This window comes from Rhinopithecus roxellana, chromosome 5 (genome assembly GCF_007565055.1).
Source record: "Rhinopithecus roxellana isolate Shanxi Qingling chromosome 5, ASM756505v1, whole genome shotgun sequence".
NCBI classification, from domain to species: Eukaryota; Metazoa; Chordata; class Mammalia; order Primates; family Cercopithecidae; genus Rhinopithecus; species Rhinopithecus roxellana.
In genome coordinates, this window is record NC_044553.1 from 111,806,054 (window position 1) to 111,825,036 (window position 18,983).

General features: G+C 45.2%; 1 protein-coding gene across 4 annotated transcripts in view; it reads right to left on the reverse strand.

Annotated features, from left to right (window-relative positions):
- Positions 1-18,983, reverse strand: part of ACSBG1 (acyl-CoA synthetase bubblegum family member 1) — a 64,983-nt gene that overhangs the window by 39,117 nt on the left and 6,883 nt on the right. For 2 of the 4 annotated variants that reach the window (XR_004057302.1, XM_030930538.1), the window contains exons 1-3: positions 4,607-4,696; positions 3,712-3,889; positions 339-443 (exon numbers count right to left, since the gene is read on the reverse strand). The exons of 1 other annotated variant lie outside the window; for it this stretch is intronic. Coding sequence is in view for 1 of the 3 variants with exons in the window: in XM_030930538.1 (XP_030786398.1) it covers positions 339-443; positions 3,712-3,761 (155 nt within the window). In the remaining 2 variants the exon portion in view is untranslated. Of the gene's footprint in view, positions 1-338; positions 444-1,076; positions 1,186-3,711; positions 3,890-4,606; positions 4,697-18,983 lie in introns of those variants that run through there. One more of the 4 variants, XM_030930539.1, reaches the window with a different exon arrangement.

Sequence of the window (18,983 nt, forward strand, 5' to 3'; positions counted from 1 at the left end):
GGGTTTCTGGGCTTTCATTATCATTTCAGCCTGACTGCCCTTCAGCATCATTTTTCCTCAGGGTTCACCTGGCCAGACCTCAACCTCCTACATGGCTGAGCAGATGGATTTCAATACACACTTCAGAACTGCAGCAGGATTATACAACTCCAGAGACACATTTCACAGTCAACAAATATGTTAACAGAATCCACGGGAGTTGTGCAGCATGCAACCTGTGCAGCTGGTCATGGTGTCCCTGAGGGAAGGACCCTGGCTCCAGGGAGTCCTGTCTGTCTGTCAGTCAGGGTAGGGCTAGCCCCGTACCTGCCCAGTTCCCAGGAAGCCGGGCCAATTACCTGCTTCTCACATTCAGCCTTACTCCTCGTCGGCACTGCAGGTTCCGAACAAAACTAAGTTTGTGAACACACCCAGGCCCACCTGGCAGCAGTCTGTTTAAAAACCTGAGATAGGTTTTAAAGTGAAAGATATCAGAAGGTTAGGAAGGGAGGGGAATGGGGAGAAGGGGGATGATTGGGGAACCGAGGTGGCGCCACTCTTGGGATATTTGTGAGCAAGGCCTGGGCCACAGGGCTGGAGCAGCCCTTCCATTGCTATGGCGACCCGCTCCAGGGAGGTTGTGGAAAAACTGAAGAGATGGCAACGCGTGCTTCCGGGGTGAGGTCTCCTGTGCCAGGCAGACAGAGGCGCCTGAATGCTGCAGAACTTGTCCTCCTGACTTTGGATCCTTGGTTACAGCTCTCTGGGATAGCCAGATAGAAGCTACCTCCACTTTGGGCTGCAATGTTACCAAACGGCCCCTGAGCTCTGGGTTCAGGCAAACCAGGGACACGTACACTGCTAGGCTCAGGGGCCCACACTGTGATCATCTGGGGAAGACTGTGAACTTGGTTGATGTCCCTGCCCCATTTCGGCCTGTGTCCTCAGAAGACGGTGGACAGCACCCCAGGTTAGAGTTAGCAGCTTTAATTAGCCTCTGAGATCACCAGCTGGGCAGCCACCTCCACATTAGCCAGGCAGGAGGCTGTCCTTGGCTGTAATGTCCTACCATCTGAACTGCTTCCTCACAAACAAACCTGTTTTTAAATCCTCCTAATCAAAAGGTACGGACAGCACTTCTCTCCCCATAGAAAATTAGTGTAAACTGGTTCTGGTTTTAAAATAGCTACACAAAGACTAAATGAAGACAGCCACCGAAAGAAGTCAAGGGTCAAGCGGACTTATCGTGATTAGAACCTTCTGTTTATAGGGAGGTTGAGGATGTTGGCAGCACCTTCTTGCTGTGGGCGGGTGCCTTTTCCGGGAGGGCCAGCACCCAGTGCGGTGTCAAATTTCTTGTTGCTCAGACACTGATCTTGTCCAGCAGCCATGGTCAATGAGAGGGTGGACCCTGGCCCTCTGCCAGTATCAGTTTAACAAGAACATCTTGCTTATCCCTGTGGCTGGTCCAAGGCACTGATTCAACTCTCTATGCCCTATGCTTACAGAATTTGGGGCGCATGATTAAGAGAATGTCAAAAACTAATTTTCCAAATGAATTAAGCCTGATCTTTTCCTTAATGGGGGCCTTGAGAGGTAGTCCCTTTGAGAAGATGTCATTCAAAATAGAATATTCTAAACCTCCAGTAACTTCCTGCTCACTCAGGGTTATAACCAGTAACAGGCTTTCCTGACCTGACTTGCCACACAGAAACAAGTGAAACTGCTCAGGCCATCTGCCTCTCCTCATTGTGACTGCTATCTAACCTTCGTTGTTGTTAGTAATGGTAGTCTTTCAGTTTTTATTTTGTATGTATGTATTTATTTATATTTTGCAGACAGGGTCTTGCTCTGTTGCCCAGGATGGAGTGCAGGGGCACAGTCACCACTCACTGCAACCTCAAACTCCTAGGCTCAAGCAGTTCTCTCATCTCAGCTTCCTGAGTAACTGGGACTACAGGCCTGCACCACCAAACCTGGCTAATTTTTGCATTTTTTGTAGAGACAGGGTCTTGCTATGTTGCCAAGGCTGGTCTCCAACTCCTGGGCTCAAGCAATCCTCCCGCCTTGGCCTCCTAAAGTACTGGGATTACAGGCGCGAGCCACCATGCTCGGCCATTTTTTAGTTTTTCATCCTCTCCCCTGTGACTAGCAGTCACTTCTTGCTACTTTGTGTGCTGGCTTCTAGCAATTCATCTCACTCCTACATTGCCATTTCTTTTTGTAGCAGAATAGAAAACAACCAAGCTCATTAGAACTGTAGGTTATATCGGGGGACATGTTCCACAATGGAACCTATCACGTTGTCCTCGAAGAAAAGAAGCTGAGGTTTGGGGATCCGCCCCTACTCTATCTTGACTCCTCAAAAACATTTTGGGCCCTACTCCTAATTCTTGCTGCTATTCCAGGAAGGACAGGTGGCCATAAATGATTCTACAGGTGAGTTGATATTACTGTCATCATGATCATCATAAGCATGCTGAAGGTGATTAACATATTATTCCTGCCATTCTGGAAAATTATGCTCCTTCTGGAAGGCAGTACTCCAGAGGTTGGCAGAAGTCACCTAACATGATTGAATGACAATAATGGTGGGAGAATGGCCTGAGGAGGCTGACTGGCTTCTGTTTGCATTTTGAATTCCCAGGAGGAAGAAGAGCCTACAAGGGTGGCCCTCTTTCACCCGGATGAGAACAAGGATTAATCTCTGACCTCAGCTCACATAAGCGCACTTTAAGCTCATTGCCTTGCTCTCCTTTCACAGAAAACAAAAACACTTTATCAGCACCTACCCAGCAGCATGGGAACAAGAAAACAAAGGGTGTGTTTGACCAAATATGATGTCAGATGTGTGTGGGGGGCAGAGGAGCCTGGGAGCATCTGCACTGTGCCTTTCTCTTAACCATCTCTTGGTGGATTGGTGTCTCCTTACTCCTACCTTCCAGTGCAGCTGATGGGAACCATTTGCACACAGAGCCTCCCAAGCCTCCTTCAGCTCCTCTTCCAGGAAGCCCTCTGAGATTTCCCCAACACCCTCTCACCCTATGGACCTTGGACACTCAGGTTTGGGTTTCAACAGTCACACATGGCTTGAGAGCTGGGGCCACTTCTGATTCAGCTCTGTCCTCTGGCCATGAGTACTCACTGTTGGAGCTCAGCACATATTGGTTGGACCTAAACCTTCTCAAGTAGTCGCTATGTGTGAGACACAAAAATTGAGGAGGACCCTCATTTCCCATCTGAACACTTCATGGATGAGGATCCGTTTCCTATTTATTTCTGTTGCCCTTTCTTCTCGCTTAGCCTTCAGCAGCCAGGCCACTGTTGTGTATGAAGTAGGTGCTCAATGAATGCTTTCTTGAAACAGGATAGCATCAAAGTTCACCAGTCTGTCTGCCTACTTGGGCACAACTCACTTTACTAGCTGTGTGGCCAAGTCACGGATCCTCTCTGGCCCTCGGTTTTCTGCCCATGTCCTGTGGCTATTGCAAGAAGGTGATATAAGAGAAGTGCTTAGTACGTAGTCAGCTGTCATCATTATTACTCACAAGCTTTCATGGATCTTTGGGGGCGCAAGAAGAAAAAGATAACTTGGCAAGATTGAGAGGGTGACCGACAGAATGAAAAAACCCTAAACCCAAGTCTGGGGGTCCAGGTTCCGTGCCAACTACTTTCCCTGGGAGACTGGCTGGGGGCCAGGAGGCGGGGGAAGGTGGGCTCCTTGTTCCTTACACAGTCCTCATAATGGAGCTGGTAGACCTGAGCAGGAACACCTCTGGCATGGTGCCTGGGGGGTGGCTGCAATCTGTGAGCTCGCCCAGGAGAGAGCCAGAACCTCAGAGAACGTGTCGCGGAGTCCCCCCGGGAGAGCCACAGCAGCCCCAGAGAGGCCCAGCTCCACCGGACCGCCCTGCAACAGAGATACAGCGTGAGTCACCGCTGGCAGCCTGGCTGGGCGAGGGGACAGCTGCCCTCTTTCCTGGCCATGACTCATCTGCTCCTGGGGTGGGACACCTGGCTGTAATTTACAGTCCGGCCTCGTAAGCCCACACCTTCAGATTCAAAGGAGAACACCTTGTAGCAGGTGGCTGCCTTGGGGATGTGGTCTCCATTCCCCATGGCCAACTAATGAACAAATAGCTAAAATCTCCAGGACTCCTGCTTTGCAGAGACTTCTGGCTACCATTCACCAGCCTTCCTGTCACTTCTGGTAGTTCTCACCTCTCTCTGCTCGGTGAGCAAAGCAGAACTGACTCCCCAATGGCTGGAGAATGTTCTCCATGGAAGATGTTGCCTAACTAGTTCCCCATATCCTAACAACCCCAAACAAGGAGAAGAACAACGCCTCCTCCAAACCCCATAGTGCTAGTCACACAGGCCTGTGAACAGCCTGGTGCTCCCAATAGCAACAATATAGTCTGCAATGGCGATTCACGCTGGCTTCCCCATCACCCTGCATGGCGGACTCCGCGTCTCCTACTTCTCTTTAGTCTGCATGGACTGCCTCACCTCAAAGATCCGGCCTCTGGCAGCTCTCTCCTAATTGCCAATTCCCAGCCTGAGGACCCCCATAGAGGACTCACGGTAGAGGGTGTGCCTGGGGATCTGGCTGCCCCAGGGTGCTCACCTTTCTCCTTCTTGCACCTGGCAGGCACAGGGCTCAGCATCCCTTCTGCTCCCTCAGCTAAGGCATGCTGAGTATGGGAGCCAGCGGCTGTGGGTGCCCCAGGTTCCGGGTGATGAGGCAGTGGGGTTGGGCATGAGTGGGGACCTGCCCCAGCCTGCCCTAGGGCTGCAGTCGAGGTGTGGCCCCAGATACCTCTGACCTACATGGCACGGGACCCAGCTGCCCACCTGTGTGGCTCTTACATAAGAAGGGCGGGCAGCAGGAGAAGGACCTGCCATTGCAGGCAAGAGACACAGTTTTTTGGCGGTCATCCTTGGCAGAACCTTGGGAGACATGGCTCCTGCCACTGGGTCCCCCAGGGCTGGGCGAGAAGTGCGTCTTTTTGTTTGGTTTGGTTCTTTACTTTTCTTTACTAAGCACATGTACTATGCTGAGCGCCTTGGGTTGGCTTCTCCCATTCTCTCCATGCCCCTGCAATGTAGGTTTTATTAATAGTCACATTTTCCAAAAGAGGTGATAGAACACTAGATTTGCTCAGTGTTGCCCAGGCAGCAAAAGGCAGAACTAGCATTGTGAACAGGGGTCTCCATGGCCCGCTCTGAAGCCAAGATGCTATGTACACAAGGTTTACCCAGTATGTGCATGTCATAAAACTCAGCTAACCACCCCAGCTCCCCCTATTCCCTCTGGAGAGCCCCTATTCTATGGTTACAAATATCCCTGCACCTTGCCCTGTGCCTTCTAATACCCCCTCCACCCTCCACCTCTTCCTTCACTACAGGGACTAGCCAGTCTGTGGCAGCAGCCAGCCCCCACCAGCATCTTCCTGCTTCCTGGAGTTTCCTGGGGGCTGTCCCTGGTGATCTGCCCACCTCTCAGCCCCCTTTCCCCCTTACGGAGCTCACACACTCCCTCATCTTTAATTATTACCTGCAAGCTACAACTCCCAAATTCCAAACTGCCTCTGGCATGAGTGGGGGTTAGGTGAGGTGAAAAAATGGAGGCAGCCCTAGTCAGTGTTAGAGGGAAATTTTAAGCCCTAATTATTATTATTATTATTATTATTATTATTATTATTTGAGACAAAGTCTCACTCGGTTGCCCAGGCTGGAGTGCAGTGACCCAATCTCGGCTTCTTTCAGACTCCATCTCCCAGGTTTAAATGATTCTCCTGCCTCAGCCTCCTGAGTAGCTGGGATTACAGGTGTGTACCACCTCACTTGGCTAATTTTTGTATTTTTAGTAGACATGGGATTTTGGCCATGTTGGCTACGCTGGTCTGGAACTCCTGACCTCAAGAGATCTGCCCACCTCGGTCTGCCAAAGTTCTGGGATTACAGGCGTGAGTCACCACACCCAGCCTCAGCCCTAATTTTAAGGCCAAGGGGCAGGGCACAGAGGCAGCAATTGGGACAGGGGTTGTTCAAGGTCCTCCACCTGGTCAGATGGCAAACGACTGTCATATTGCTACCCTAAACTGGTAGGTCAATGCCAGCACTCTAACTTCAGGAGAATTCTACCCTTCACCAAATTTCAATTCCATCTTAGCAATTCTTGCCTGTTGCCACTTCAAGACACCCTGACAGTTTGACTCAAGTACTGGTCCTGAGCCTCTGATGCATTAGGAACCCTTTTGAGAAGCTACTGGGAGACCTCCCATAGACCCCCATCAAGGCACTTTGTACCCCAATGCTCTCTTGCTGTTTTATGTTCTCACGGGACTTTGGAAGCCCACGCTATATTAACAACCCCAATCCTACTGAATCCCAGGAAGGAATTCAGACCTCTCCTTTGTCCTGAAGAGCTAAAGATGAACTTGTTTCTCTTCTCCCCCTCCCTCTTTTCTGGTGAGGGCTGAGCCATGATGTTAATGAATGGAGTTGTCACTGATACTTGACGTTGGTAGAGAATGACAACAGAAATGTCCTCAAATGTCCTTCAAGGCTAGCTCTGGAATCACAGTGTCCAAATTGATGAGGTTTGAAAATCTCAACAGTGGCCGGGCTTGGTGGCTCATGCTTGTAATCCCAGCATTTTGGGGAGGCCGAGGCGGGCAGATCACCTGAGGTCAAGAGTTTGAGACCAGCCTGGCCAACATGGTGAAACCCCGTCTTTACTAAAAATACAAAATTAGCTGGGCGTGGTGGTGCATGCCTGTAATCCCTGCTACTTGGGAGGCTGAGGCAGGAGAATTGCTTGAACCTGGGAGGCAGAGTTTCCAGTGAGCCGAGATTGTGCCATTGCACTCCAGCCTGGGCAAAAAGAGCGAAACTCGAAAGAAAGACAGAAAGACAGAAAGAAATAAAGAAAAGAAAGAAAAAAGGAAGGAAACCTCAGCAGTTATTATGCCAGCACATGGCTCATTCCAAGGTTAGGAAGGCTTGGGAAATGTGTTATCTACCCTTTTCGTCTCCTTACAAAACCCAGTAGCTGACCTGCTGTGGTAGAGCCGCCTATGACACTCTTCAGACCTCACCTCCTCTGGGAGGGACCTCAGCCCTCATGCTTCTTCCTGGAGCTGCCCTGGCTGATCTCCTCCCAAGGCACTTAGCATTTAGAAACTGGATATTGTTTTTTTAAAAAACATAATGGCCTCTCATGAAATAAAAATATTAATTAAGCCCTTATTCCCAAAGTTGGAATTGATTTCTCCCTGCCCCAGTGACTGACAGTTCCCTGAGGATCCTCCCTCCTTCTATGAGTATTGATTTAGCACCTCCTCTGTGCCAGATGTTCCATGGGACGAAGGGCTAAAGTGACAAAAATGGACATGGTCCCTGCTTCGAAGATTTAGATGATAGGATCGATTAACAAAGATGCATTCTTTGCAGGGTTGCTGGGCCCAGGCTTGGGGAGGGGGTATAATGATCTTAAAGGAAGAAAGCTGGCAAGGAGTAAAGGTCTGATTATTTCATGGGAGACAGTGTGGGAGGCTAGTGCGGAGGAGAGGAGTCAAGGCCAAGGTGATAGACGTGGGCTGTGGACCATCCCCAGTCTTGGTTTTCCAGCTCACATGGGTGGGGTTTTGGCTGAGCAGAGATCTTCTAGGGACGCATAATCTTTCAGAAAGGTTGAGGGCAGGGGAGGTTTAAGATATATCCCCTTAAATCCACCAGAAAGAATATATTTGGAGCAGGTACCCTGGAGTCCTTGACTGACTGAAGCCCCCAGCCCAAGACCCCAGTGGAAGTGTGTTTGCTGAGAGGCCTCAGTCCCCAAGGCTCATCTCAGCTCCACCTTGGCTCCTGCCTGGGTGGGTGGGGCAGCCCAGCCAGCTCACTTCTTACCCAATTGGCAGTGCTCATAGTGTCCAACTCTGTCATGCCAAATCCCACAGCCTGCTGTATACAAATAAATGTGTCAGACATCAAGTTCCACTCCACAGCCCTAAAGGAGTTGGTAAGCAGCCTGGCTGTACCCAAGACAAAGTTCTCTGGGCACCAGAACATCAGAACATCTGGCTTCTAGCCCAGGCTCTGTTTCAGTTTTGTGACCTTGGGCAAGTCCCTGGTTCTTTCCGGGACTCTGTTTCCTCAGATGTCACAGATAAAGGGCCTTGTCATTTTCTATCTGTGACTGGTCATCTAGGGCTCTAGGCTGGAATCCTGCTGCAACAGGTAGGGACAAGGCTGCAAAGTTGGGTATTGCCAGGCCCCCAGGCCCAAGGGGGCAGAAGAAAACCAGACAGGAATAATCACAGTAGCTAGCAACTAACACATACCCAGCACTGTGTGTCAGGCAATGTTTCATGCAGCTTACACATGCAATCTTTGTAACAGCCCAATGAGGTACTATCACCACCCTCACTTTACAGATGAGGAAACTGAGATACAGAAAAATTATGGAAATTGCCAAGGTCCTTTGGTTAGCAGAGTCAGAATATAAACTTGGGCAAGTGGGTTCCAGAGTTTATGCTCCTAACAAGCCAGCCATACCCAATAGTCTCAGGCCTATTGGGTGACTGGGGTAGAGCAGGATAGGGACAAAGAATGGGGAGGTGTAGAGAGTGAGGCACTTCAGGGTCCTCTAAACCCCTGCATCCAACAATTCATCATCAGACCCTATTGGAAAATGTTTATATAAACAATGTGCATATATTAAATCATAATCTAGGTGTTTTCATATGTTGTATTGATGACAGACAGAGAATGGCCAGTTGGTGGTTTTGGTCACCACAAGAAGGGCAGTGTGATGCTCAAAGCTGACATAATTCCAGCCCAAAGCAAAGGCTACTAGAAAATCACCATCTCCCCATTGCTTGTCATTTTTATTTGAAGTACCACAAGTATGACTTTAGGTACTCCTCTCCTAGGAGGGCCTTAGTTAACCCATCTGTAAAATGGGGGAAGGGTGGATGGGACGGCCTGTAAGTCCCAGCTCTCATGATAGGTGATTCTCTACCTTTCTTCCAGTGAGGTGAGAAGAAGAAAGAACCCTTCCTATTCCTCAGACTCCAGAGGAACTTTATGGGGGTGGGGGTGAGGGTAGGGGTGAAGCTGGGGTGAGGCTTCCGCCAGCGGGGGCATTGTGCTCTGCAGTGGGCTGGTTCTGGCTCACAGACTTGCTCCCTGCCATGGAGGAGCCCAGGGTTTAAAGAGGAAGATAAAGAAACACATCCACAGCCTGTACAAGTAAGAGGCAGCTCTGAACGCGGCAGGCAAAGGGGTCAGGCAGCGGGGACACAGAGCAGAAGGAGCCTGGCCTTTTAGGGGAATATTATTTCACTTTTTAAAAAGTGAGAACTAACATTTGCTGAGCACTTAGTATGTGCCAGGCACTGTTCCAATTGCTTTACACAAATTAATTCATTTGATTATCTCTATCAAGTGGGTACTGAATTATAATCCCTATTTTATGGGGAAATGGAAGCATAGAGATATGAAGTAACTTGCTAAAGGTTATACAGTTAGTAACGGGGATGGTTGAGTTTCTAATCGAGGCAATCTAACTTCAGATTGCATCTCCTTTTTTTTTTGAGATGGAGTATCGCTCTGTTGCCTAGGCTGGAGTGCAGTGGCGCGATCTCGGCTCACTGCAACCTCCGCCTCCCAGGTTTAAGCAATTCTCCTGCCTCAGCCTCCTGAATAGCTGGGATCACAGGTGCCCACCATCATGCCTGGCTAATTTTTGTATTTTTAGTAGAGGTGGGGTTTCACCACGCTGGCCAGGCTGGTCTCGAACTCCTGACCTCAGGTGATCTGCCCATCTTGGCCTCCCAAAGTGCTGGGATTACAGGCATGAGCCACTTCACCAAGCCGCATCTTCTTAACCACTACCATATGCACTGCCTAAATTTAGGTGAAGCTCTATGAGGTCCTTGGCACCTCTCCATACAGCTCAGCAACACAGGATTTCCTAGGAAGCAATTGACTGGAATTGCTTAGCAGAGTGGCTAAGATACTTGGTTATTGTGCATGTATTTTTACTTGGTTATTGTGCATGGTGGTGCGTACCTGTGATCCCAGCTACTTGGGAGGCTGAGGAAGGAGAATCGCTTGAACCTGGGAGGGGAGGTTGCAGTGAGCCGAGATTGTGCCACTACATTCCAGCCTGGGTGACAGAGTAAGGCTTTGTCTCAAAAAAAAAAAAAAAAAAAAAAAAAAAAAAAAAAAAAGTGAACTTGAAGACAAAATAGTAGAAATTATTCAATCCAAAGGGTAGAGAGAAAAAACTATTTTTAACTTGAACAGCACAAAACATTGTTGAATGAAATTAAGGAAGACCTAAATAAATGGAAAGACGTCTCATGATCAAGAGACTTAATATTGTTAAGATGGTAATGCTCTCCAAATTTATCCACAGGTCAACACAATTCTTATCAAAATCCTAGCTGGCTTCTTTGCAGAAATTGACAACCTAGTCCTAAAATTTGTATAAAAATTCAAGAGACCTGACGGGGCACCATAGCTAATGCCTGTAATCCCAGCACTTTGGGAAGCTGAGGTGGGTGGATCACGAGGTCAGGAGATCGAGACTATTCCTGGCTAACACGGTGAAACCCTGTCTCTACTAAAAATACAAAAAATTAGTCGGGCGTGGTGGCGGGGGCCTATAGTCCCAGCTACTCAGAAGGCTGAGGCAGGAGAATGGTGTGAACCCAGAAGGCGGAACATGTAGTGAGCTGAGATCACGCCACTGCACTCCAGAATCTGGGCAACAGAGTGAGACTCTGTCTCAAAAAAGAAACAAAAGATTCAAGAAACCTAAAATAGTCAAAACATTCTTGAAAAAGAACAAAGTTGAAGGATTTGCACTTCCTGATTTGAAAACATATTGAAAACTTACAGTAATTAAGACAATAAGGTACTGGCATAAGGACAGACATATAGGTGAATGAAATAGAATTAAGAATTCAGAAATCAATTCACATTTACAGTGAACAGATTTTCAAGAAGGCTACCAAGACAATCCAATGGGAAAATAATTATCTTTTCAACAAATAATGCTGGGACACATGCCAAAAATAAATAAATAAAGTTGGATTCTTTCCTCATACCACAAACAAAATTAACTTAGATGTAGCAAAGATGTAAATGTAAATGCTAGAACTGTAAAAATATTAAAAGAAAATATTAATAAATCTTTATGGCTTTGTGTTAGGTGAGCTTTTTTAGATAAGGTAAAAAAGCGCACAAACAAAACAAATAAATTGGACTTAATCAAAATTAAAACCTGATGTGCTTCAAAGGACATCATCAAGAAAGTGAAGTTAACCCACTGAATGTGAGAAAACATTTGCAAATCATACATGTGATAAGGAAATTATATCTAGAATATATAAAGAATTCATACAAATCAATAAGAAGACAAATAATCCAATTAAAACTGAGCAAAGGATTTGAATAGACATTTCTCCAAAGAAGATATGCAAATGTACAACAAGCACATTAAAAGATGCCTGACATTGTCAGCCACCGGGAAATGCAAATCAAAATCACAGTTAGATAGCACTTCATACCTGGTAGGATGGCTATGAATAAGAAGATAATAACAGTGTTGGCAAGGATATGGAGAAATTAGAACCCTCCTATACTGCTGGTGGGAATGCAGATACTTTGGAATACCATCTGACAGTTCCTCGAAAGGTTATGCGTAGAGTTACCATATGATCCAGCAATTCCACTCCTTTGTATATACCCAAGAGAAATGAAAACAGATGTTCACACAAAAACTTGTACATAGCCGAGCGCAGTGGCTCATGCCTGTAATCCCAGCACTTTGGGAGGCCAAGACGGGTGGATCACGAGGTCAGGAGATCGAGACCATCCTGACTAACACGGTGAAACCCCGTCTCTACTAAAAATACAAAAAATTAGTGGGGCGTGGTGGTGGGCGCCTGTAGTCCCAGCTACTGGGGAGGCTGAAGCAGGAGAATGGCGTGAACCCGGGAGGCAGAGCTTGCAGTGAGCCGAGATTGCGCCACTGCACTCCAGCCTGGGCGACAGAGTGAGACTCTGTCTCAAAAAAAAAAACAAAAAACAAAACAAAACAAAACTTGTACATAAATGTTCACAGCAGCACTTTTCATAATAGCCTGAACATTAAAACAACCCTGAAGGGTGCCTGCCCCTCCACACCTGTGAGTGTTTCTCCTCAGGAGGGATAAGAGACTGAGAAAAGAAATAAGACACAGAGACAAAGTATAGAGAAAGAACAGTGGGCCCAGGGGACCGGTACACTCAGCATGCAAGGACCTGCACCAGCACCGGTCTCTGAGTTCCCTCAGTATTTATTGATTACTATTTTCACTATCTCGGCAAGGGGAGTGCGGCAGAATGGGGTGAACAGGATGACAGTGGGGAGAAGATCAGCAGGAAAACATGTGAGTAACAGAATCTGCATCATAAATAGTCATAAATAAGTTCGAGGGAAGGTACTGTGCCCAGATGTGCACGTAGGCTAGATTTATGTTTCTCTTTACCCAAACATCTCAGTGTAGCAAAGAGTAACAGAGCAGTATTGCTGCCAGCATATCTTGCCTCCAGCCACTCGGCGGTTTTCTCCTATCTCAGAATAGAACGAACAGTCGGCTTTACACGAGACATTCCGTTCCCAGGGATGTGCGGGAAGCAGAGGCCTTCCTCTTATCTCAACTGCAAGAGGTCTTCCTCTTCTACTATCTCCTCAGCACAAACCCTTTATGTGTGTCGGGCTGGGGGATGGTTAGGTCTTTCCCTTCCCACGAGGCCATATCTCAGGCTGTCTCAATGGGGGGAAGCCCTGGACAATACCCAGGCTTTCTTGGGCAAAGGTGCCTGCAGTTTTCCGCAGTGCATCGTGTCCCTGGTTAATAAAGAATGGAGAATGGCAATGACTTTTGCCAAGCATATTGTCTGCAAACATATTGTTAACAAGTCACATCCTGCACAGCCCTAAATCCCTTAAACCTTGATTCAATACGGCACATGTTTCTATGAGCACAGGGCAAAATGGAGTTTCTTATGTCTACCTTTTCTACATAGACACAGTAACAATCTGATATCTCTTTCTTTTCCCCACACAACCCAAATGTCCATCAATTGAGGAATGGGTAAACAAAATGTGGTATGTCCACATAATAGAATATTACTTGGGCATACGAAGAATGAAGTACTGATACACGCTACGACATGGATGAATCTTGAAAACATTGTGTTAAGAGAAAGAAGTCAGTCACAGTAGATCATACATTGTATTAGTCCACTTAAATGAAATGTCCAGAATAAGTAAATCTATAGAGACAAGCTGTAGCAGATTTGTGGTTTCTTAGAGCTGGGGGGATTGAGGAGAAACAGGAAGTAACTACTAATGGGTATAGGATTCCTTTTTAAGATAATGAAAATATTCTAAAATTGGTTGTTAGGCTGGATGCGGTGGCTCATGCCTGTAATTCCAGCACTTTGGGAGGCTGAAGTGGGAGAATCACTTGAGGGCAGGAGTTCAAGACCAGTCTGGGAAACATAGTGAAACTTTGTCTCTACAAATCATTAAAAAAATTAGCCAGACATGGTGGCAGGTGCCTGTGGTCACAGTTACTTGGGAGACTGAGGCAGGAAGATCACTTGAGCCCAGGCAGTGAGCCAGGTTTATGCCACTGCACTCTAGCCTGGGTGACCCAGTGAGATCCTGTCTCAAAATAATAATCTAAAAAAGATAATATTTTAAAAGCAACCAAAGCAGAGGTGAGGTGGGATGGAGTGGGGAGGACACATTACATAAAAGGAAATTGATAGAAATGATAACTGACTTTTCACAAGAAACAATGAAGACCAAAAGATATTGTAACAGTATTTTAAAGTGCTAAAATAAGTAAATGATCAAGCCAGAATTCTTTTCCAGTAAACATATCCTCGAAAAATAAGGTGAAAAAATGACATTTTTATTTACATAGAAGATGGGAGGATTTGTCACCAGGAAACTGCTGAAGTTGCTTGAAATCTTACCTGCAAATTATTTAACACTTGTCCCAACAATAGGTAGAATCTCATTTCCCTCTCTTAGAATCTGGGCTGGCCTTATCACTGGCTTCTAACTAACACAACGTATGGGAAGTAACCTATATGACTTCTAAGGCTAAGTCATAAAAAGCAATGCAGTTGCCACCCGACTCTCTCAGGGCACATGCTTTTTGGATCCCTGACCCACCATGTCAGAAGTCTGGCTACCTTGAACGAGTGATGTTGGAGTGATGTTGGAGTGATGCTACATGAACTTGCATGTGAAGAAACCACACAGAAATAGAGGCGCTGAACAATGAGAGCACATGGACATAGGGAGGGGAACAATGTGCACTGGGGCCTATTGGGGGTGGGGTGGGGGGAGAAACAACATCAGGAAAAATAGCTAATGCATGCTGGGCTTAATACCTAGATTTTAAGTATTGGTTTGATAGGTACAGCAAACCACCACGGCACACATTTACCTATGTAACAAACCTGCACATCTGCACATGTACCACAGAACCAAAAATTAAAATAAATTAAAAAAAAAATAGAGACACTGAAGGGCTCAGCTATTCCAAATCCTAGTTTAATGAGTCTTCCTATTTCAGGCACCAGATGTGATAAAGAAGACTTTGACCTGTCCCTAGCCTCAGCCACCAGCTGCCATGTCACAGACACTCAAAGAGCTTATGGAGAGGTCCATTGGTAAAGAACTAAGGTCTCTGGCTAACAGCCAGTGTGGTAAGTTGAAAATGTCCCTCAAAAGTTATCCACATAGTGTTACCATGTGACCTAGCAAATTGAAAGCTGTTAAAATTAACTTAAATGGCAAAAACTTGGAAGAGATTTGAAGATGTAATTAAATGAAGGATCTTGAGACTGAAAGATTACCTCGTATTATCCGGTTGGGCTCTAAATTCAATCACATGTATTCTTGCAAGTGGGAGCAGAGAGAGATTTGACATGCACAGAAGAAAAACAATGTGACCACAGAGGCAGAGATGGGAGTGATGCAACTACAAGACAAGAGTGGAATGCTGGAGCACCAGGAGCTGGAAGAGGCAGGGAACAGATTCTGTCATAGAGCCTCTGGAGGAAAAGCAGTCCTCCTGACACCTTGACTTTAGCCCACTGAAACCAATTTTGAACTTCTGTCTTCCAGAACTGGGAAAGAATAAATATCTGTTGTCTTAAGCCACCAAATTTGTGGTAATTATTATAGTGCAGTGGGAAACTCACACATCCGGTGAGAAACAGGTTTGTCAACAACTTCATGAGTGAGGTTGAAAGCAGGTCTTACCACTCCAGATGGCTGTTACCCTGGCTGACATCTGGACTGAAACATCATGAGAGACCCTGAGCCAGAACCACTCAGCTAAGTTGCTCCTTTTTTTAAAAAAAAAGAGAGAGAGAAAAAAAAGAAATGTATTCAGGCTGAAGGGACTTGGCCCTGATGGAAACATGAATCTATAGAAAGGAATGGAGATCACTGTAAATGCTAAATATATTGGGAATAAAATAAGAATCTCCACTCTTACTATCTCTACTCAACATTACATTTGGAGATCCTAAAAGATGCAATAAGGCAAGAATTAAAAGGGAAAATGACTGGAAAGGAAGAAGTAAAACTTTTTATTAACAGATACCAAAATTTTGAACATAAAAGTCTTAGGGGAATCTACAAAAAAAAGTGTTGGAATTAATAAATAAATTTAGTATGGTTGCAGGATATACAGTCAATATTAAAAAATCAGTTATATTTATACTAACAGCAACTGACTAGGAAATTAAATTTAAAATACAGTTTTGGCTAGGCACGGTGGCACACACCTATAATCCCAGCACTTTGGGAGGCCAAGGCAGGTGGATCACCTGAGGTCAGGAGTTTGAGACCAACCTGGCCAACATGGTGAAACCCCATCTCTACTAAAATTACAAAAAATTAGCCTGGCATATTGGCAGGCACCTGTAACTTCAGCTGCTTGGGAGGCTGAGGCATGAGAATTGCTTGAACCTGGGAGGCAGAGGTTGCAGTGAGCCAAGATCATGCCATTGCACTACAACCTGGGCAACAAGAGTGAAACTCTGTCTCAAAAAATAAATAAATAAATAAAAATAAATTTAAAAATAAAATAAATTAGTTTTCACAGCAACAAAAACATAAAATTTCTAGAAATGTTTAAGAAAACATGTGCAAGATATCTACACTGAAAGGTATAAAACATGGTTGAGACAAATCAAAGACCTAAATTAATGGAAATGCATACTATGTTCATGGATTCACCCAATTTGAAATATAGAGTCAATTTATTCCCAGTTAAATTTCAAAGTCTTTTTTTAGTAAACTGACAAGATGATTCTACATTTTACATATAAGTACAAAGGATCTAGTATATTAGGAATCTATTATTATGTAACAAATATCCCAAAATGTAGTGGCTTAAAAAAAACAAACACTATCTCACAATTTCTATGGGTTAGGAATCTAGGCATGGGCTAGCTCTGGCTCAAAGTGTCTCACAGGGTTACTGTCAAACTGTCAACCAGGGCTGCAGTCTTCATATGAAGGTTCAGTGGATGAGAATAAGCTTCCAAAAGCAGACTCATGTGATTGTTGGCAGGATTCAGTTCTTTGCAGGTTGTTATCAATTCCTCCCTGAATGTTGGCCAGAGGTCTCCCTCAGGTCCTTACCACATAAGTGTGTCTTACAGTGAGCAAGAAAGAAAATGAAAGAGAGCAATCAAAATGAAAGGCACAGTATTTTTGTAGTCTAATCTCTGAAGTGAAATCCCATCACTTTTTGTAATTATACACTTTTAGTTCTTTTGAAATGTACAATTAAATTGTTATTGACTACAGGGTTATTTTTATGGTCATCATAAAAATTACATAGAAATAAAAAAAAAGAAATCCCACCACTTTTGCCATATTCTATATTAGAAATGAATCACTAGATTCAGCCCATGTTCTAGGATAGATGATTACACAAGAATTCAAAAGGCAAGAATATCAGAGGGCAAGAATCATTGAGCAATATCTTAGAGGCTGCATACTGCACCTAGCACAGATAAAACAATCTTGTGGGGGAAACAATTCACGAAGTTAGAGGACCAACACTACCTGATTTCAAGATTTAGTATAAGACTGTAGTAGTGGGCCAGGTACAGTGGCTCTGGCCTGTTCATCCCAGCGCTTTGGAAGGCCAAGGTGGGAAGATCACTTCAGGCCAGGAGTTCAAGGCCAGCCTGGGCAATGTAGCAAGACCCCATCTCTAAAAAAAAAAAAAAACTTTTAAAAAGCTATAGAATGAAGACAGTACGGTATTATATAGAGAAATAATTGCTAAATGGAAGAAAATCCAGAAATAGGCTGACACAAATGTGGTAAATTTTAGATAAAGGAGCCAAGCAATTTAATGTGGGAAATAGTAGAACACATAGAAAAAAAGAATATATATATATATCTATCATATATATGTATATATGACCTTGAAATAGCAAAGATTTCTTAGAGAGGGCACAATAGCACTAACCATAGTTAAAAAAAAATTTACTCATCAAAAGACACACCATTGGCCAGGGGTGGTGGCTCACACCTGTAATCCCAGCACTTTGGGAGGTCGAGGTGGGTGGATCACTTGAGGTCAGGAGTTCAAGACCAGACTGGGCAACATGGTGAAACCTGGTCTCTACTAAAAATACAAAACTTAGCTTGGCATGGTGCCACACGCCTGTAGTCCCAGCTGCTCAAAGGCTGAGGCACGAGAATTGCTTGAACCCAGGAGGCGGAGGCTGCAGTGAGCCGATATCACACCACTGCACTCCAGCTCGACAACAGAGCGAGACCCTGTCTCAGAAAAAAAAAAAAAAAAAAAGACACACAATTAAGAAAATGAAGATAAGCCACAAACTGGGAAAAAATATTTGTGATACATGTATCTGACAAAATATAACCAGAATATATAAAGAATGCCTACAAAACAATAATAAAAGGATTAAGGACTCAATTACAAAATGAGCTACAGATTTGAAAAGATAATTCACAAAAGAAGACATGGAAATAACCAATAAGCACATGAAAATATGCTCAATATCACTGACCATCAGGGAAATTTAAGTTAAAACCACAGCAAGATGTCACGATCCACCCACCAGAATGAAACTAAAAAGAGTAACAATACCCAGTGTTGACAAAGATGTGGAAACTTCTGGCAGCTTCTTTAAGCACACAACTATCTTCTGACCCAGTAATTCTATTTCTAGGGATTTAGCCAAGAAAATGAGAACATATGTCCACAAAAACACCTTATACAGGCCAGGCGCGGTGGCTCAAGCCTGTAATCCCAGCACTTTGGGAGGCTGAGACGGGCGGATCACGAGGTCAGGAGATCGAGACCATCCTGGCTAACCTGGTGAAACCCCGTCTCTACTAAAAAACACAACAAACTAGCCGGGGGAGGTGGCGGGCACCTGTAGTCCCAGCTACTTGGGAGGCTGAGGCAGGAGTATGGCGTAAACCTGGGAGGCGGAGCTTGCAGTGAGCTGAGATCCGACCACTGCACTCCAGCCTGGGCAACAGAGCTAGACTCCGTCTCAAAGAAAAAAAAAAAAAAACACCTTATACAAGAATTTCATAGCAGCTTTATTCACAAAATCTTCAAACTGGAAACAACTCAAATGCCCTTCAATAGATTAATGGATAAAAAAATTGTAGTATAGCCATACAATGGAATTCTACTTAAACGTACAGATGAATGAACTACTGAGATACTTAGCAATACTGATCAATCTCACAAACATTTCGATGAGTGCAAGGAGTCAGACAAGTAACGTTCTGTGTGATCCCATGCATGCCACCATCAAGAACAGCTGGAACACTGGCTGTTCAGAACAGTGGTTACTTATGTTCTGAAGGGAGGGTGAAGATTGATTAATTGACTGATCTCCTGCCTTAG